General features: G+C 44.3%; 1 protein-coding gene across 4 annotated transcripts in view; it reads right to left on the bottom strand.

The window, feature by feature from the left end:
• Nucleotides 1-18,195, bottom strand: part of DEGS2 (delta 4-desaturase, sphingolipid 2) — a 36,177-nt gene that overhangs the window by 15,291 nt on the left and 2,691 nt on the right. Inside the window, exon 1 of one of the 4 annotated variants that reach the window (XM_074542355.1) lies at nucleotides 7,250-7,489. The exons of 2 other annotated variants lie outside the window; for them this stretch is intronic. In XM_074542355.1, coding sequence (XP_074398456.1) covers nucleotides 7,250-7,343 — 94 coding nt within the window. In that variant the 5' untranslated portion in view covers nucleotides 7,344-7,489. Of the gene's footprint in view, nucleotides 1-6,542; nucleotides 6,988-7,249; nucleotides 7,490-18,195 lie in introns of those variants that run through there. One more of the 4 variants, XM_005483214.4, reaches the window with a different exon arrangement.

Here is an 18,195-nt window from a genome sequence, read left to right as displayed (position 1 = left end):
CAGTTTTATGTAGCTTAATCTCATTCTTAGGGGCATCTGTCCAAAAGACAGAGAATGCTTTAATAAGCCAAGTCACTTCAAATGTTGTCAGATGATGTGGCTGGCAGAGGTAAGTTACTGCAGTCACCAGAAGAGATGAAATGTAAAACAACCAAATCTGCTCCTCAGCCTGCTCAAATTGAGGCCACAATGACACCTCCTCAAAAAAAAAAAAAAAAATTTAATGGGATGTGAAAATTGCTTAGAGATGCTTCATACTGTCATTTGAAAATAATGGAAGGTTTTGACCTATTTCTTTCTGTGGCAGCCAACAAGGCCTGCGGATTCCATTTAAAATGTTCCAGAGCAGGTGTGTGCAAGCAGCAATGCAGGCAGGTTGCACTTATCACAGGTGACAGCTATTAAGTAACTTGCCAGAGTTTAATATTAAATTCAACACATGATTAACTCCAACAGTAAATTTTTGCATACTAGTCAAACCACAATACTGTGGCTGTTTTTCATTAATACTGATAAAGGCATGAAACCATGGTGTGGAAAAATTCAGGTTTCTCCTCACAGAGAAACCATGGCTCGGGCAGGGGGTGGATGAAGGCATGGACACACAAGACAGGACAGGACACAACACCTGCAGCTATGTGACTGCATGGGACCAAGTTTTGCCCTTTATAGTACAATGAGAACAGGAGAGACCCAGCTGCTGTGGTGTCTGCACAGCACATCTTCCAGCCTCCAGCCCACTGAGGAGGTCTGTTAGCTCAGGCCAGCAGAGAGGTTACCCATGTGTGCTGCTTCTCGTCTGAGTTCTTGTCCAGACTGAGCCACTGTCCTGCTGAGAGGGTGGGGACACTGGTGTACATGTACAGCAGTGCACAAGGATGACTTTTCTGTCTCTGAGGTCAGCACACTGCCAAAGCAGCACAGAAACTTTAGTACAATAGGTAAATGTAGTCAGTAACTCTGCCCAGGCAGCTCCATGATGGCGAGACAGCATTCCCCACTCTGACAAGCCAAGAGAGAATAAATGCTGCAAGTATATTTTCAGAAGGGTTCACAATTCTGAAACAACACATTTACTGAATAACCTTTTCACAGAGATGACTCCACGGTTCTATGCATCCTTTAAGGGGCAGGTCTCACTCACCAAGTGCCTAAACTGACAAATTAATCTGACTCATTGTGTTCCATTGATGCTTCTCTCTGGAGATCCAAAGCACTCACCATGGCCCTAGAGTAATCCTCAGTTAGGGCTGGAGCAATTGTTCCTGGACAGGCCATTGGCTGCCAGGTCCTGCTGTTCCTCCTCCTCAGGAGACAGCAAATACCTTGTTCTGAGCTCTTACTCATCCTCTGTCCTACTGATCCTGTCCCTGAGATAACCCAGTGATGGCACCAGACACAATTTCTCATTGATGTGACACCACATACTTCACACTTGGATATTTTGGTACACATGGGATTTAAAAGTGAACAAGAGCAGGAGCTGCCCACAGAGACAGTGGTGATGGAGGTTTAAAGAAGCAGCAGCCTTGCCCACATCCATGAGAAACTAGTAGTAGAAAGTGAAGAAATTTCATTTCTTAATTTTCCTTCCTTTTCCTTGCAGCATACTGATACAGTCAAAGTGGACACACTCCTCAGCATAAGTCACTTAGAAGGTTTATTAAAGGGAAGTAGGAAAAAAAAAATCTGTGATACTGCTGTCCTGGACTGCATTGTATTGATTATGAGTCCCTGCCACAACAGATAAAAGAGACACCAGGCACAGGATGTAAGCTTCACTGCTCCATGTCCTATGCTGCAGCTGGTATTTGTACCAAATAAATACACAAAACAAAGACAGTTTACTAACATTATAGTGCTTTGCCTTGTAGCAGTTCAGCTCAAAAACCTGATTATAAAAGCACAGCACACCCAAATCCCCAGAGAATGGCATGGATGAGTTGGAGCAAGTCCAGAGGAGGGCTGAAAATTGTCAGAGCGCTGGAGCACCTCTCCAGTAAGGAAAGGCTGAGAGAGCTGAGAATGCAGGCTGTTCAGCCTGGAGAGGAAAAGGCTTTAGGAACACTTTATTGCCTTTCAACATCTAATGGCGGTTTACAGGAATGAAACCAAACTGACTGTTTAGTAGGGCTTGTTGTGATAGGTCAAGGAGTAACAATTCCAAGCTAAAAGAGGAGACATTTAATCTAGACATAAGGAAAAGATTTTTTACAATGAGGGTGGTAAAACACTATCACAGGTTGCCCAGAGAGGTTGCAGATGCCTCATCCCTGGAAACGTTCAAGGACAGGTTGGCTGGGGCTCTGAACAACCTGATCTAGTTAATGATGTACCTGGTACTCAATATATTATATGACCCTATTATTAATTCCTTTATTAATTCAAACAATGCATTAGTCAAGACACAGGTAGGATATACAGAGGACGATATACATGACAACACCTTCTGGTTTTTCAGAGTCTCCTGTGAAAAAGCCCCTCCGCTACACAAAATAATAAGAAACATTTTTGGGCCCAGCTAATTACACTGAAGTTTTATATGTTCACTGTGAAAGGACAAGTGTCTTGTATTTGTCACTCATGAGCTTCTAAATATCTAATGCTAGCTGGTCCAAGGGCAGTGGGCCACCCAGCAGTGGCCACCAGAGGGAAAGTAGTGGAAAAGTAGAGAGAAAGCAGCGGTGCCACTCTGCTGGTGTCAACAGAGGTGGATGATGTCAGCATATCACTATGCCAGCAGCTGTAACCTGCTTGCTTACATTTGTTTATTAGTGCAGAGTAAAAGGATGTAGGAATGCTAGAAGGAGGGTTTCCAGCTCCTTCTGAAACAAAAATCTGCGATATGGACTAAGCTGGATCCTTGGGTTGTACTTAATACATTTCCCATGGAAGACCACAAATGCCTAAATCAGTGATTTTCTGCCCATGTGATTTATTTCAAAGGTGATGCCCACAGGGGAGTGGCATGAGCACTGGGACAGCAGCTCTCCTGGGTGCTCACAGTCAGGGGCAGCACTGTGCCCCACACTGCAGAATAGAAGGCAAACATCATTTCTTCGCCAGAAGAACATGTATTCAGAGCTGTGATTTAAGCTAGGGACATAATATATTGTATATTTCAGTAGGTACAACTTATCAGAATTTCCATAAAAATGAGATTTAAAAAGAGACAGCTGGAAGAAAGAGCAGATTAATCTCTAATCTCTAATCTCTATAGTTCCAGTTCAGAACTGGAACTATACTCGGATCAGCTAAATACTAAAATAAAATGGATTTTGGCTTTTTAATTCTGTTCTACCTACACCCATGAGCTAACATCTCAGCCTTTCTACAGGATAAAGTACACATAAAACACTTGCACAATCTCCACTCCAAAATAACTTGCCAAAAACTAATTACATAACTATTAAGCATTCTTGTATGTTAGGTCATATTGAGATGTTCCTGGTCTATCCCGTGCAACACTGATTCATCTCTCATCCTCAGCAGCAAACAAATGCTTCCCTAAGGATCCTGCGAGGCAAGACATTTTCTGTCTAACTTACACCAATTTTATCAAAAGTTAGATCCAGCCATGGCATAAATGTGATCTCACTCTTCCCATGTCACAACATATTGCTCATTGCTTGCATTTGGGAAATTGTTTGCAGGTGAAATGACCAGACATTGTATGATTATGGTGTTACCTGCATTTAAGCAATGATTTTTTCATCTGTCAAGAGTGAAAAGACATCAACACTTCCGCCTGAGCAAGAGCAAAGTTTCTCCAAGTCTTTCAGTCCACGAAATCCTTACTGACAAAAAGTAGAAATCCTATTTCTACTAGATGCCCTCTCTTGGTTATATCTAATTGCATTTTTGTAACTATACAGAAAGGCTAAGCAGATCTAGATGAACAAACTTTTCCATCAGGAAGTTTTTAACCAGATCTTTCCCTAACAGAGTTTACTGCAGCATTACACAAATCCCAGTCCTGACACAAGGCAGTAACAGGCTTTTCATAAACAAGACAGGGAGAGAATAGCAATGAAACCATTCCATTTCATAAACTGCAAAGCGTGAATAACGTGTTCAGGAACATGTATAACGTGATCAGGGTCCAAGTGCCAGCTTGGCAAGAGATCTCCACTCTAAGTCAGAAGCAGTTGCACACAGACAGTACTAAGCACAAGCTACATTTTAATACCTAGAGACTACAAAGAGATAAGAGAGACAATATCTCCTCTCCCTTGTGCAAAATATTGGTCTATTTGTTGGTATAATTACAGCCTTTAGGAATGGCAACCCTCATCTAGTGCAGCAGTGTCCTGCCACAAAGCCAATTTCCAGCCAGCCCAGCTGACAAACACTGCTCACAGCTCTGTGGCTAAATGGAGCTGGCTGCCCAGAGAAGCTGGGATGGCCCATCCCTGCAAGTGCTCAAGGACAGGTTGGATGGGGCTCTGAGCTACCAAAGGATGTCCCTGTCCACGGCAGGGAGACTGGACTCAGGGAGCTCTCATTCACACACAGTCACTGACTACAAAAGCCTTACAGACACCTGGGCTATGAACTCTAAAGCCAGGACAAACAAATTTGTGATGAACTTTTTTTATCTGTCAGATGCTCTATAGGAACATATTGGGACAACAGCCCAGGAAACACCACTTACGTAGAAAGAAACTGCCTTATGTGTTTGTCAGTTGGCCCTTTTTTTTTTTTTCTGACAGATAATTTCCATTTGTATTTAAATCCAAGTAGCCGTGCCTGAGAGAGACCAACATTTTTTAAAAGCTGCAGCCCAGAGAACCATCAAGTTTCGGTGCTTAGCAACTAAATCATTAACCTATTGGGAAGGAAATAATTCCTTTCCCAGCATGGAATGCTGTCCCCAAGGCATTGTTGTACACAAAAATGTAAAATACATGGATTTTTATAGATATTTGTTCATATGTATTTAAGATTCTTGCTGTGTACTCCAACTTAGCAGACACTAAACACTTTGGTAACTATATACTCTGAATACTAGGTGACTTTATGCTTTGAATAACAGAGTGAGGATCATTATAGACATTTAAAGTCCATTCTGCCTTATCAGACACAGATCACTCATATCTCTCTTTCCATGTTGTATTTCTCTCTGCCCTTCCTTCCACTCCCACAGCTGGGGCAGGGGAAGCTGTAAAGAAGGAGATGGACCTTGATTCCAACTGCTTGTTCTTAACTCAAAGAGGGGGTGGGCAAAACCTCTGCAAGTGTGCTGCTGAAGAGTCCTGAAAAGAGTTTGCTGCAACAACTCCATCATGGTTTGCGCTCTCCATTCTACAGCACAACCAAAACCACAAGCAAGCAGCAAGGGCAGAGACCCTCCACACACCCTCCCACCCTTAGCTCACCAAAATGTTGTCCCCTTGACTGAAGGGATGAGGAGCACAACAGCAAGAAGCATCATTTGCTATACTGATGTAATTTGACTATCATGATTACATAGTAAAATAATTATTCTTGGATGCCATTCAAACCTGGACGTGGATATTCCACCACTGCAACTATACCGGAAATGTTTTTGTAATTTAGATTAATCCTGGATTAATCTGTAAGATTGTGGGGGAGTGAGAGAACTGCACCTAATTACTATATACCTTGTGTAGCAACTGAGACAGAAGTTCCACTGCCTTTTTATGAAAGTTCTTTCTAAACTTCATCCTACTCATAAGAGGGAAGAAAACAAAATGCCCAACCCACCCAAATGAAAAGCGGGGGGGGAAATCAAAATCTCTTTTATTAATAAAAAGTTGAAAATGTGTTTTTAAGAGATACGCAACAGTACTCTGTGACAATTCTGAATCATCAGTTATTCTCGAAAACGATCTTCGGAATAGCCCAAATTCTTCCACAAAAACAAGCCTGCCAACCCACCACACTCCTGAGCGCAGATAAGCGCTGCGTGTACAGCACGAAAATACAGGCGTGTACCTTGTCCCCGACAAGCAGCGGGATTTGCCATTGTTCTCCAGCAGATCAGACCCGCACACCGTTTACTTCCATGCTGTACCCAGGCACCGGGAGGGAACACGTGCCCGCAGGAGGCTCCCAGCCCGCGCCCGGGGCACACCCGGCGGGGTCCCCGCACCCCCGACCGAGGGCAGCGGCCGCTGCCGGGGCTCGGTGCGGGCAGGCGGGCGCTGGGCACGGCCCCTGCCACCCCTGGCCCGGCTCGGTGCGGGCAGGCGGGCGCTGGGCATGGCCCGTGCTGCTCCGTCCCCACTGCCAGCCTTGACCCGGCTCGGCACAGCCGGGCTCGACTCGGCCCCGGCATCCCCGCCGCTGCCGCCCTTGGCAGAGAGCTGGGAGCGCTGCGCTCCTCGGGGTGCACACCCAACATCCCACCGGGCTGCGGCACTCGCCCTCCGCAGCCTGGACGCCAGCCCGAGCCGCACCGACACCGGCGCTCCCGTCGCGGAACCCCGACCCCGCTCCGCCCGTCCCCTCCCGTCCAGCAGCGCAGCCCAGCCCGGCTGCCCGAGCCGCCGCGGCCGCTCCCGGGCTCCCCGCCGTACCCAGGATCTCCTTCCTGCGCTGCGTGTGGGGCTGCTCCGTGTAGACCCACTCGAAATCCTCGCGGGCGACCCGGTTCCCCATGGCGCCTGCTGCGCCCCGCTCCGCGCTGTCCTTATGCTGTCCCTATAGCTCCGCGCTGCCCTTATATTGTCCCTATAGCTCCGCGCTGCCCTTATGCTGTCCCTATAGCTCCGCGCTGCCCTTATAGCTCCGCGCCCGCGGAGGGGCGGCTCCTCCGCCGGCCCCCGCCCCGCCGCACCGGGACAGCCCCGCGGCTTCGCTCGGGGGCAGCAGCCGGCAGAGCTGCGGAGCCCTCCGGGATGTCCCGGGCAGTCCGGCGGGAAGAGGGTGTCCCGAGGCTGGCTCGGGACACGGGACGGGCGGCCGAGGCTCGCCGTGCTGCAGGCACCTCGAAGGCTGCAGCCAGGAGAGGTGTGAGCGGCGGGCAGGGCAAGGGGGATCCCCAGCACAGCCACCGCATCCATCGCTGCCCCGGGCGGATCCAGAGCACAAGGGGAACTCCAGCGCTGCAGGACCCCGGGCGCTTCCAGACACAGCTTTTGGAAAGCAAAGGTAGTCCAAACGCCATAAATCCAGAGACAGAGCCCTAAGCACACCCGCGGATTAGGGCAAAACACAGCTGAGTGAGCTCCTCCCAGGGGTGGAAGACCTAGAACAGTGCAAAGGCGACCAACGATTGACATACATTTCCTTGGCGCTCTGACAATCTCCGTGAGCTGTCCCGGCAGAATCCAGCCCTCGGCTGTAGAACACTTCACTCCTGATAGTCTGCGGCCCATTTCCCAGGTACTGTCCCTGCTGGAGCAGCAGGAAATGTCACTGCTACCCTGGTAACAAAGCCAGGCAAAGGGATTACTAACCTGAAAACTAAGGTAACCTTATGTGCCTCTCTGATTCACAGAGTTCCATGTTACACAGTGATGTTTCTACACACAAAACCCAAAATTAAAGTGCTGCCCTTGTTTCTACTATGTTCTTTTGCAAGTCCATACCTGACCTCCTGTCCATCTTCACTCATTATACCTATCCCTATCATTAGTCCTTCCAACAACAACATCACATGCGGATCAGCTCCAATTTTGTTTTATTCTGTTTCAATATGAAAGTCTCTAGAATTCCCTATTCCATCCTACCCTTAAAAATCCCTATTACAGATGGAACTTAAAAGGGACAAAAAAGCAGCCTTGAAAATATGAGGTGTAAATATTTCTCAGGAGGAATTTTTGCCTACAAACACTGGCAACACTATCAGCTCTTATATTAGCCTAGTGGAACTATTTAAGATGTCTTGGTAGAACAGTGACACCAAGGGCTAAAAACCACCATCAATGAAACTTTAGGAGGCTTTTTTTAGTTAGGTTTTTTTTTTCCCCTATCTAAATCACAGAAGCTGAGTTGGAAGGGACAAGCAAGGACCATTGAATCCAGCTCCTGGCCCTGCACAGGACCATCCACAAGAGTCTCATGATGTGTTTAAGAGCATTGTCCACTTTCTGAACTCTGCCAGGCTTGATGTTTTGACCACTGCCCTGGGAAGCTGTTCCAGCCCAACCACACTCTGGGAGAAGAATCTTTTTCTAATATCCAACCTAAACCACCCTTGACACAAATTCAGGTCTTTCCCTCGGGTCCTGTCACTGTCACCACAGAGCAGAGGTCAGTGCCTTCCCCTCCTCTTCCCTTCAAGAAGAAGCTGTAACTGCAGTGAGGTCTCCCCTCAGTCTCCTCCAGGCTGAACAGACCAAGTGATCTCAGCAGCTCCTCACACAGCTTCTCCTCAAGGCTCTGCACTGTCTTTGTTGCCCTCCTTTGGATGCTCTCTTCCAGCTTTAAATGTAAACCCTTGAATCATGAAAGTGCAGAGCAGGTTGAGTGGAAGGACTATGGTGTAAAGGGAAACAGTTTTACCTGCAGCAGGAGCAGGAGTTTAACCATTTTGCTGTTTCAGCTCAGCTCCAAGTACAATGGTTTCTTCACTATTGCTCCAGAACAAGTTTGGTGCTTGCCCATGAAGTTGCAGGGTCCAACCCAGACAAGGGACTGTTAATCCAAGTTAAGGTTATTACGTGTTTCCAGAATAAATGGATTGTTCAGAGAGCAGATGCATGGGTATCTCAGCCTAAACCTTTAATTGGCTGAAATGTTTTGGTGTGTTGGCAGTACCCGTGGAGAAGCCAGAGACACTAAATGTGATGACACCCTTCTGTCACTTCCTGCTCATGGGTGCTGAAGGTGACTAAAAAAGAAATTAGTGAGGCAGTCCATGCAGTTACAAAGAAAACAAATATGACTTCACCCCAAGGCTTGTCCAATAGGACAGTGCTACTGCATTATGGTAAGTTACACATGGAAACTTAATATCTCCTTTGTAGGCAAACAGCATCTCCTTCATGTAGCTCATTACTGTGTACTCAACCTGACCACATAAGAAGAACAGAAAACTTTTCTGTCTCCAGTGAGTTGGCATTTGGTTTTGAGAACACAACTTCATGCTTTATATTTCTATAAAAAGCCAAATAAATAATACTAATTCAAGAGTAATTGTGGACGCCAGACAAACAAGAAACACCAGCTTTAGATTGTCTTCTAGAACTGGCAAAAGTATTACCCAGTTCTGACCACTTGGCATCCTTAGTTTTACAGCATCCTAGTAAAATCATTCACAATGGAAAAGGGAGGGAGGGATGTTAATGGCACCTAGCAATAATAGCCTTTTTAATGAATAGCGTAATGGCTGTGAACTCTACAGATTCACAAGTCACTACACTTCACACAGTTCAAATGTGCTTCACACGGTTGGGTTCTCTCAGCTGTATAAGAAAGAGAGCTGTTCTCTCAGCTCTCTTTCTTATTTAATTTCCCATACTTGTTTGGGATTTCTGGGAACTATTGGGAAGTCTAACTGAGGGAAATGCCTAACACACTCAGGAGGAAGAGCACAATTGGTGACTCTGTGCAAGGTACCATCAAAATATCTAATTTACATAGTTTTAAGCACACATCACACTAATCTCCAGCATCCCAGTGTAAAAAAGACAAAAATCCTTTGCTCCACTGTGGAAATGGTGTACAATGTACAGCTCTGAAGCAAGACATACTGGTCTACAGCTCCACACATCCAGGCAGACTCACCCTTCCTCACTCAAAGGTGCTTCTCCATCAGCTGGCTTCCCAACATAAATGCATTTCTGCTATGCAACCCAGTTACTTTCTTCTGCTCATGGAAAGGACAGGTGACAGAGTAAATACAGCAGGAAGACCTGCATACATCTACTAGTGACTACTGCCAGACTTGGGAGTTTGAGGTATATTAATTCTGCCCTGCTGTGCAGGTCTTAACTCTTCTTGTTGTGGTTGCCAACAACTAATCTTGGTTAAGATTGTTGTTCTGGAACTAAAATAAATAAATTTGTCTGGGAATTTTATCTCTAAATAAGTTGGTTTCTCCTCTGAAGTAAAAGCTTTGTGTCCCATGACAGACTTGTATTTTCAGTTACCGCATTGCCTACTTTCTTCTCTGTCTGCATAAATTGGACCTTCTTAAATTACCAGAAGAAAACATAGATATAATATTTGCCTTTTTCTTGAAGATTTTGGTGTCATTTTGAATTGGGTATCACTCTCTGACCTGATGTAACTACTGTCAACATTTACAATGTGACGTACTTCATTGAACAAAGTCAAATTTTCATAGGCAGCATAGTTTGTAGATGAGCCATGCCAGCACACGCCCACATTGAAGTAAGCTCAAGAGAAACAACTTGCCAACAAGACCTCGTTTGTTTTCCCATCTCACTGTGCTGACCCTTCCCGGGGTCACCCTGGACTTCTCTTTCCATTGGGTTAACGCTATGCTGGAGTTGAGCTGACCAAACCAGGGTGCTGAGGAGCTGGGGCGGGAGCCGTAGGAGGAGCTGGGGCGGGGGGCTGCTGCGGATCGAAGGGTTCCAAGGAGAGTTCCGCGGCAGGCAGGGCACGGAGCCCGCAGCGATCCCGGCCCGCCCGTGGCGGGGAGCGGAGCCGGGATAGCCCCGGTGCCCCCCGAGCCCCGGCCGCGAGCGCAGCGCGCCCCCTGCCGCCGGCGCGCCGCCAGTGCGGGTACGGACCGCGCCCGCTCCGCTCCGCGCCCGCCCCGCTCCGCTCCGCGCCCGTCCCGCTCTGCTCCGCGCCCGCCCCGCTCCGCTCCGCGCCCGCCCCGCTCTGCTCCGCGCCCGCCCCGCTCCGCCCCCGCCCCGCTCTGCTCCGCTCCGCCCCGCTCCGCTCCGCTTCGCGCCCGTCCCGCTCTGCCTCCTTCGTTCAGGCTTTCGTTCTTACCCAAGCCCCACCGCCCCTCCGAGGTAACGGAGATCACCGGAAGGGTGCCTCAGGAAGGGCTCACTAAGCAAGAGCGACGGACTTGGTTTGGTAGCGCTCGAGTGTTCTCGCTTCCTTTAGAAATAGGTCCTTAATGAAGTTAAAAATGTTTCGTCTGGAGGTTAACAAATGCGGGGCTGCTGCAACTAATGATACCACTGTGATCCGGTAAATAACGTATACAGATCGCTCCTGCAGAATTCACATGGAAACAATTTCCTCTCCTAGATAAATATTTATTCTCGTGATACATTTTTTTGCTTTTCTAAAGAATCATAATCTTTCTACAAAGTAATTTATTCCACGGAGTGGTTTATGTTGTCCAAAGGATTTGCAATTGCTTTCTCTCACAAGAGGTATTTGTTGTTACACACCATAATTACTTCCCCCATGGATAGCTTATGCCACCATCGCTGCAATCCCGGGCATGTCAGGAAGCTTTGCATCCTGCACCAACTCCTGAGTGGAGTGTGGGAACCAGGCTTCTATTCTACAGCAAAAATTTAAACCACAGAAAGTAACAACAACGTTTGTAATCTCCTATCCAAGTGTGAGAACCTAAGGGGTTCACTGTGGACAAGCTGTCAGAATTATGAGAGAACGTGGTTCCTTGAAGAAAACCTCTCCTCTTCCCCTGTAACCTCGATGCCGCTCTCCTCTGAAAGCTCACCCTACTGGAGTCGCTGCTCTGTCTGGCGGTGCTCGCTGGACTGCAGCTCCCCCTCGCAGATCTGCTTTCCCAAACGTAATTCCCGATACTCAGGTTTCAACCTGATGCACTAAAAACCTTTCATCTCAGTGCTGCTGAGCTCACTTCTGACAATAGGCGTGACACGGGGTTAAGAGGGGTACTTGTTCAGCCTCTTGAAGTCGGAGACTAAACTTTGAGTAGAGGAAGAAAAAAGCCACTTGAAAATGTCTCGCTGTGTGTGTTACGTAGGGTGGATGTGTAGGAAGAATTGCCTCTGCAGGGAACAGCTGGAGAACAACTTTGATAACAAACTGCACTGAATTCCCAAGATTATGTCACACAGTCTATTTTTATTTTTAAGAAATATTTTTAGTTAGCATTTATATTGTAGCAACATATATAGACCCTCCAAGATGGACTAGGGTTTGACTATAAATGCTCAAAGTAAAATTACAATCTTTCTTCTGATGAGTTACAAATCCTTGTAGTAGAAAAACCATTGATCAGCTTTGCCCATACCTAAAGAGTATAAGATTTTGCTCATAGTTTAGCAAACTGTCAGTCGAGTCACAGTATCTATTTCCTCATGGAAACCTAGCTAAGTTGGTTTAACAAAAAAAAAAAAAAAAAAAAAAAAAAAAAAAAAAGAGAGAGAAAGAAGCTGCCCTTGGGGTTTCCTTGTAGCATTTTAGACCTTACTTATTTATTTTTATTCAACCTTGTTAATTTCAATCTATTTTCGGTTTAAAACGTAATATTAACTCTAGGGCTACATCTTCCTTAGTGCTCCTGGGATCTGTCTGATGACTTCAGTAGAAGCTGAGGGCTGACACTTTGCAGCACCAGGTCTGTAACCCAGGGGGATGCATATGCAGGACAAGAGATAGGAAGCTCAGCTATTTGCAGGACAATCAGCATCCACAGGAGCTGCAGATTTGCTCCCTGGCCCCAGGGAGCAGTGTGAGCAGGTAGGACACGCATTCATATACATTGCCTGTGCTGGAAGGTGTGAAATCCTTCCATGCTGGCTTAACTAACAGGTATTCATTCCCCAGAAATTTCTGCTTTTTGTGTTGTCTACAATTTGTGAGACACAGACTATTCATATGTCCACCCATGTCCTATGTTGGTGTAATATGACTTCGTGAAGACTGAGGATTTTTGGAAGGGTAGCTTCATACCCTCAGCCATGAAATCAGGAATGAAGGACAAAAACTTCATTTATTATCATCAGGTTTAAAAGTCAATAAAATTATTTATATTTTTCATTTATAATTAAAGGACTAAATGTTTCTGGAGTAAGGATTAGTCCCACTGATTCATGTATCCTTTCATATGGCAAGAAAAACTAATTATATGATCTTGTCCTTAGAACAAAAACCTGTTTAATGAAACTGGGGTGATTAATGACCATAACTTCGAAATTAGTTTGGAAAGGTGGCATTCCAAACCCTCTCTCCATCACTCTGCAAGATGACTGATGAGAGAAAATCCTTCCTCACTGTGCTCAGCCTCCAAAACACAAGCAGAAATGTAGAAGAGCACTATAAATCTCAGTAAATTAATTGGTGTAGCTTTGTTAGCTGCTTGGTTTGCTACTAAGAGGGGAATCTGTAGTAGGATGTGATACAGCAAAGAAAACAATAATTATTAAAAGTACCAGAAAGTGAAACAGAGAAAAGAGGTGAACACAGAGTTCACTGCTTGTTTCTAGTCATGGTTAGCAAGCAGAACCTTATGCTCATAATGAAGCTTTACATGTGTTTGGTAGGAGTCCATACACAAATTGGGATCAGGGATTTCCTTCATGTTTAATTGGCAATCTGAGGAGAGAGGACAAGGACATTTGTAGCAGAATCTAGTGGGCCATAAAGCCAGGCATGGTGACAGTAATATCAGATCAGCTGGAGATGAGGAAGCTAAATTATGAAGGAGGATACATTATGAAGGACTATAAAGGTAAAGTTAAAACCACATTTCCTGCAGTGCTGCAAAGAGCTAGAAGAAGGACTCTGGAAAGATGGCACAGCTGATCAGCATTTCACTTAGTGAATTACTTTAATGGCATTGTAAACTCCAGTTTAAATTTCCTCCTGAGTTAGGTTTTGGGTTTTTTTTATTTTTTTTCCTTCAAGACTTCTCCTGCTTTCATTGATTAATAGGCCATTCTAGATGAAGATAACAAGGAAAACCTGCTATCTTGAATTGGCAGGACTTACTCATTAGTCCTAGATAAGTCATTGAGAAGTGTTAACAAGAGTGCCTTTTATTACCAACTACTCATTTTCTTTTCCTCCAGTGAGTGACTTTCTATCTGGTCTTTACACGAGAGCAAGAAATATCTTAAAAGCTATCCATGCCAGTATTTAACTATATATGTAAGTATTATCAGTTTAGTGATCAGTGTTGGCTTACAATAGGAGGGCTTATCTTTCTTTTTTTCTTAAACATTAGGCAAATAGCTTGTGTGAGAAACAGAAGGAAAAATAGGATATCAGAATTTTCCAAATCAGTGAATTTGAAAGGCTGGGTGAAACAAATCAGGAAAAGGGTGTGTTAACCTGGCTAGAGGCAAGAGAGAAGGCTGTAGATGCTGGCTATGAAAACCTCACTTATTTCACAAGTTTCACACTTTAAATGTGTTCCCTTTGTTTTGGTATAAAATGAGGAGCGTAGGAATAACAGTAAAAAAAACCCACAAAAATTACTCCAATATTTAGAAAACAAGCATTGATCATTTTGTTAACTCACTTGTACTTTGTGAAAGATTAACTTGGTTTGTGTGACTTTCCTTTTCTTAAAATACAGCAGACTTCTGTATTTGCCAAGTAATTATTTTCAAAAGAAGAGCTACCTAGTTTGGGCTAGGTGCAGCTGAGATAAGGGTCAGGACAATTAGTTCTGTAGTATGAAACAAGAAACAGCTCTTCAAATAAACATCACACAACCAGATACTATACACAAAGTTGGACTGTACAGGAGTGGCAGCTGTAGTTCTGGAAGCTGCAAACAATGAGTTCACCACAAGAAAAAAATGCACAAGAGTAAAAGCATAATAGTGATTGAGTGGCTAATGATGTTGAGTACTGACCATTATCTGCTGATCACATACATGGTGTATTTTATATATATATATAGAGAGAGAGAGAGATAACTTATACTGAGCATATCTGAGAGTCTGAGAGATGGCTGGAAAGAGTTCTCCCAAACCAGGGTGCTGCAATGCCCCAAGCACCCTATATCTTCTTGTGCTATGAGCAACATTGCTGATTTCTCTGCAGGTAGTTCTGCATTTAACAAATGCTTTAAGCATTCCAGGAATTGCAAAATAAAATTATAAATAAAATTTAAAATTAAAAAGAAAAAATTAGCTGTTCTAGTGGTGCCCAGTGAAAGGACATTAAGCTACAGGCACAAATTGGCAACACAGACAGTTTTCATCGAACATAAGAGTTTCATTCAGTCAAACACGGGAACAAGTTGGCCAGAGAGGCTGTGGAGTCACCATTATTGGAGATATTAAAAGCTCTGCTGAACACAACTCATAACAATTTGCTCCATTTGACCCTACTTTTGAGCTGGGGCTTGGACTAGAATTTATCTAGAAATCCCTTGCAATCTCAGTTCTGCTGTTCTGTAATCCTGTGAAACTGAGAAAGTCAATGTCTCTCATTCTGCTCAGAATTCTCTGGGGTTAATTGAAACAAAATGTGATTTTTCAAATTGTCCTTGTATGCCATCAGTGCACATGGTGGCATAACCTGCCTGCAGAACTTTCTACTCCTTACACAGATGTACCTTCTCACCCTAAAATGAGAACCCAGCAGATACAATCTTCTGTAGTACTTCATGCCAAGTACATGTAAAAGCTAAAAGCTGAAGGAAGGAAGTTCAGAGGTGTAAGAAATGTCTTTGAGAGCATGAATCATGCTTTCTTTTTCCTTCCTCTCCTTTCTTCTCCTGCCTTCCTTTTCCTGTGCATGGTACTGGCTCAGGTAAATGTGGATGGCATTCAATTTTTAAAGCATTGCAGCAAAAGGAAAAGAGGTGACTTCTCCTCTTCTCAGTAACCTGTAGCTTTCTAACTTGTCCAAATGATTTCTGTACAGAACTACTACACTGTTTGTGCTGGCTTTGAAGTTGCCATCTCTTTGAATCCTGAGGTTTTCCCTGCACATTCCAGTGCTAAGAAAAGCTGGTATGTGAGTCAGTTCAATCCAAAAGAAAGGAAGGCTGTGAGGAGAGCAGAAGCTGGGTTTGTCAGGAGAAAACCCATGACATTTTGTTCTTTCAGTCAGGTGTGCTTGGCACCTGAAACTACTACCAGGAATTCTGCAGTGGCAAGAACAGAGAGTGGAGATAAAACAGTGCTGGTGGGTGTGTACATGTGAAAAGTGGAAATCTGGTTTCTGCAGACAGATGGTGGAATACAGTTTCCTGCAGCAGATTTTAGGGAAGAAAGCAGGGAAAAACACCCTCACCCCCTCCCCCCCACACAATAAAACAGCTAAATCCAGAGCTTACAGAATACAATAATAGAATATAAGAATATATATTCCTAAACACTTGTTAGAGATGCTTAAAAATAACTTTTATTTCAAATGGATGGTTTACATTTTTTAAATCAAACCTTTTTATGCCTTGCTTTTTAAGTGTGTCTAGGAAACAAACTGGATTCTGAGCATGGGGAGCATAGGGCAGAAAGATAAGAGATTAATAAGGGGGAAAATTCTGTTGCTATTTGGATAGGGGACAAAGTTTTCTTTTAAACACCTTTTCACTCGGCAGCTTTCAGGTCTTTACTTTTCCTTGTTGCTGTATTTTTTAGTCAAGCTGTTAATGGAAAATAATGTAAGTTAAGCAGATCATCTCATTCAGGATAAAGAGAACACAATTACAATGTGGTGGTTGTGATACTTACAAACTTGAAAATGTCTTTTCTGAAGTTATATAATTGCTTGCAGTAAGAAAAAAAGGAAGCCACAAAAATGAAACAAGGTTGTGCAAGATTATTTAACTATTATCGCTGACCTGAACCAAAAATTTTATCTCAATAAACAAGAGAGACTTGTGACTTTGTTCTTGTATTTGACAAAGCTCATTTTACACTAACCAAAAAAAGCCCTTCACTCAAAATAATCCACTCAGGCCCAGTCCCAGGTGCTCTGATGCCAATGTCAGCTCTGATGGGAATTCAAGAGCAGGACTGAGTGCATGTCTAACATGTAAGTGACATGATTATCTTCTCTATGCAGGCTTAGAATATAAAGTATAACTGAGTGATGTATTTCTCCTAAAAAAATAGAAAAGTATACCATAATGACTCGCCATTCTTTTTTTTTTTTTATTACATGTAACTTTTATGGAGGGACTAGAGAGACTTCATTCTAATTTTGAAATCTTGTTCTTAAAAACTACAGAACCATTTTTCCCACGCTGGTACACTTGTCCTTCCAGCTATAAACAGAGAGGCAAAATTTATATGCAGAGTTCTGGAAATCTCTTTACAGGATCTAAAAACAGCCTTTCAGTTTGTGAGAATTTTGCCATGATAAACTACATCTTATAGTTTGTTAAAATGGGAGTGCTGAGCATGACTGGAGAGAAGGAAATTCCACATCTCTGCAAGTAAATTTGTTGCTATTTCTAATAGTTACTAGGAAAGTATTTCCTAATCTCATCAGTAGGGCAAAGCTCAGTACTGGTGTCTTGAGACTTGGACTAGGCTAACTTGGAGAACACTCGATGAGGAGGTAGAAGAAAAAAGTACTTGATGCTGAGTTAGAAAAAGAAAGTATTTATTAGCAGGAACCTTTTATCAGTTTTTATATCGTGGCAAGTTGGTATATGAGCAAACAAAGCAATGGTGTGCTGAGAGTGAAGTGAAGGTTACAATGGAATGTATACTTGCAGCAGCCTTGGAAATACTTATGAGGCAAATCTGCAATTGTAGTGCAGAGGGGAAAAGGGGAAGGAAAAGTGATATAACAGCTGGAAGAAAAGGAGGAGTGAGGAAGAGGAGATAATCTTGCCCTGAGTACAAAAGGCCAGTGAGACTCGTTTTAAAACCCTCACTTTCAGTGGTACTAATTTACTTTGTATAATCCAAGACTTCCTTTTTTTTTTTTTTTTTTAAAGATGAACATACTAGTAGAGACACCAGCACACTAATGTCTGACTGTAGATAACACAGTCCCTTTGAAGGACTTCTGGCCGCCTGTAGAGAACATTTTACAATTACTCAGCCCACAGCTCCGCATCTCCTACCCATGACATCTGCTTGTTCACATCAAGACAGGCAGCTGCGTCTTGGCAAATTCTGCTCCTGATTTACGCCTGACCCCCTGCAAAGCCAATAACCACATGTAATATACGAGCGCTACTTTTCCCTCGGCACCTCTGCACGCTGCGGTTCCCTGATGGGGTAAGGAAGGGATGTCCTGCAGCGGTTGGCAGAAGGGAAGGAAGTGGAGCGTGACTGGAGCGCGGAGCTGCTGCGTGGCTGCTGGAAAGGTTCTGGGGAGCACCGAAGTTCGGGGACGGATTATTAACGTGTTAATAACTAAGGCAGATACCTACACTTGGTA

Source organism: Zonotrichia albicollis, chromosome 6 (genome assembly GCF_047830755.1).
Source record: "Zonotrichia albicollis isolate bZonAlb1 chromosome 6, bZonAlb1.hap1, whole genome shotgun sequence".
Taxonomy (NCBI): domain Eukaryota; kingdom Metazoa; phylum Chordata; class Aves; order Passeriformes; family Passerellidae; genus Zonotrichia; species Zonotrichia albicollis.
The sequence above is the reverse complement of the archived record's forward strand: the minus strand, read 5'-3'. Positions and strand labels throughout refer to the sequence as shown.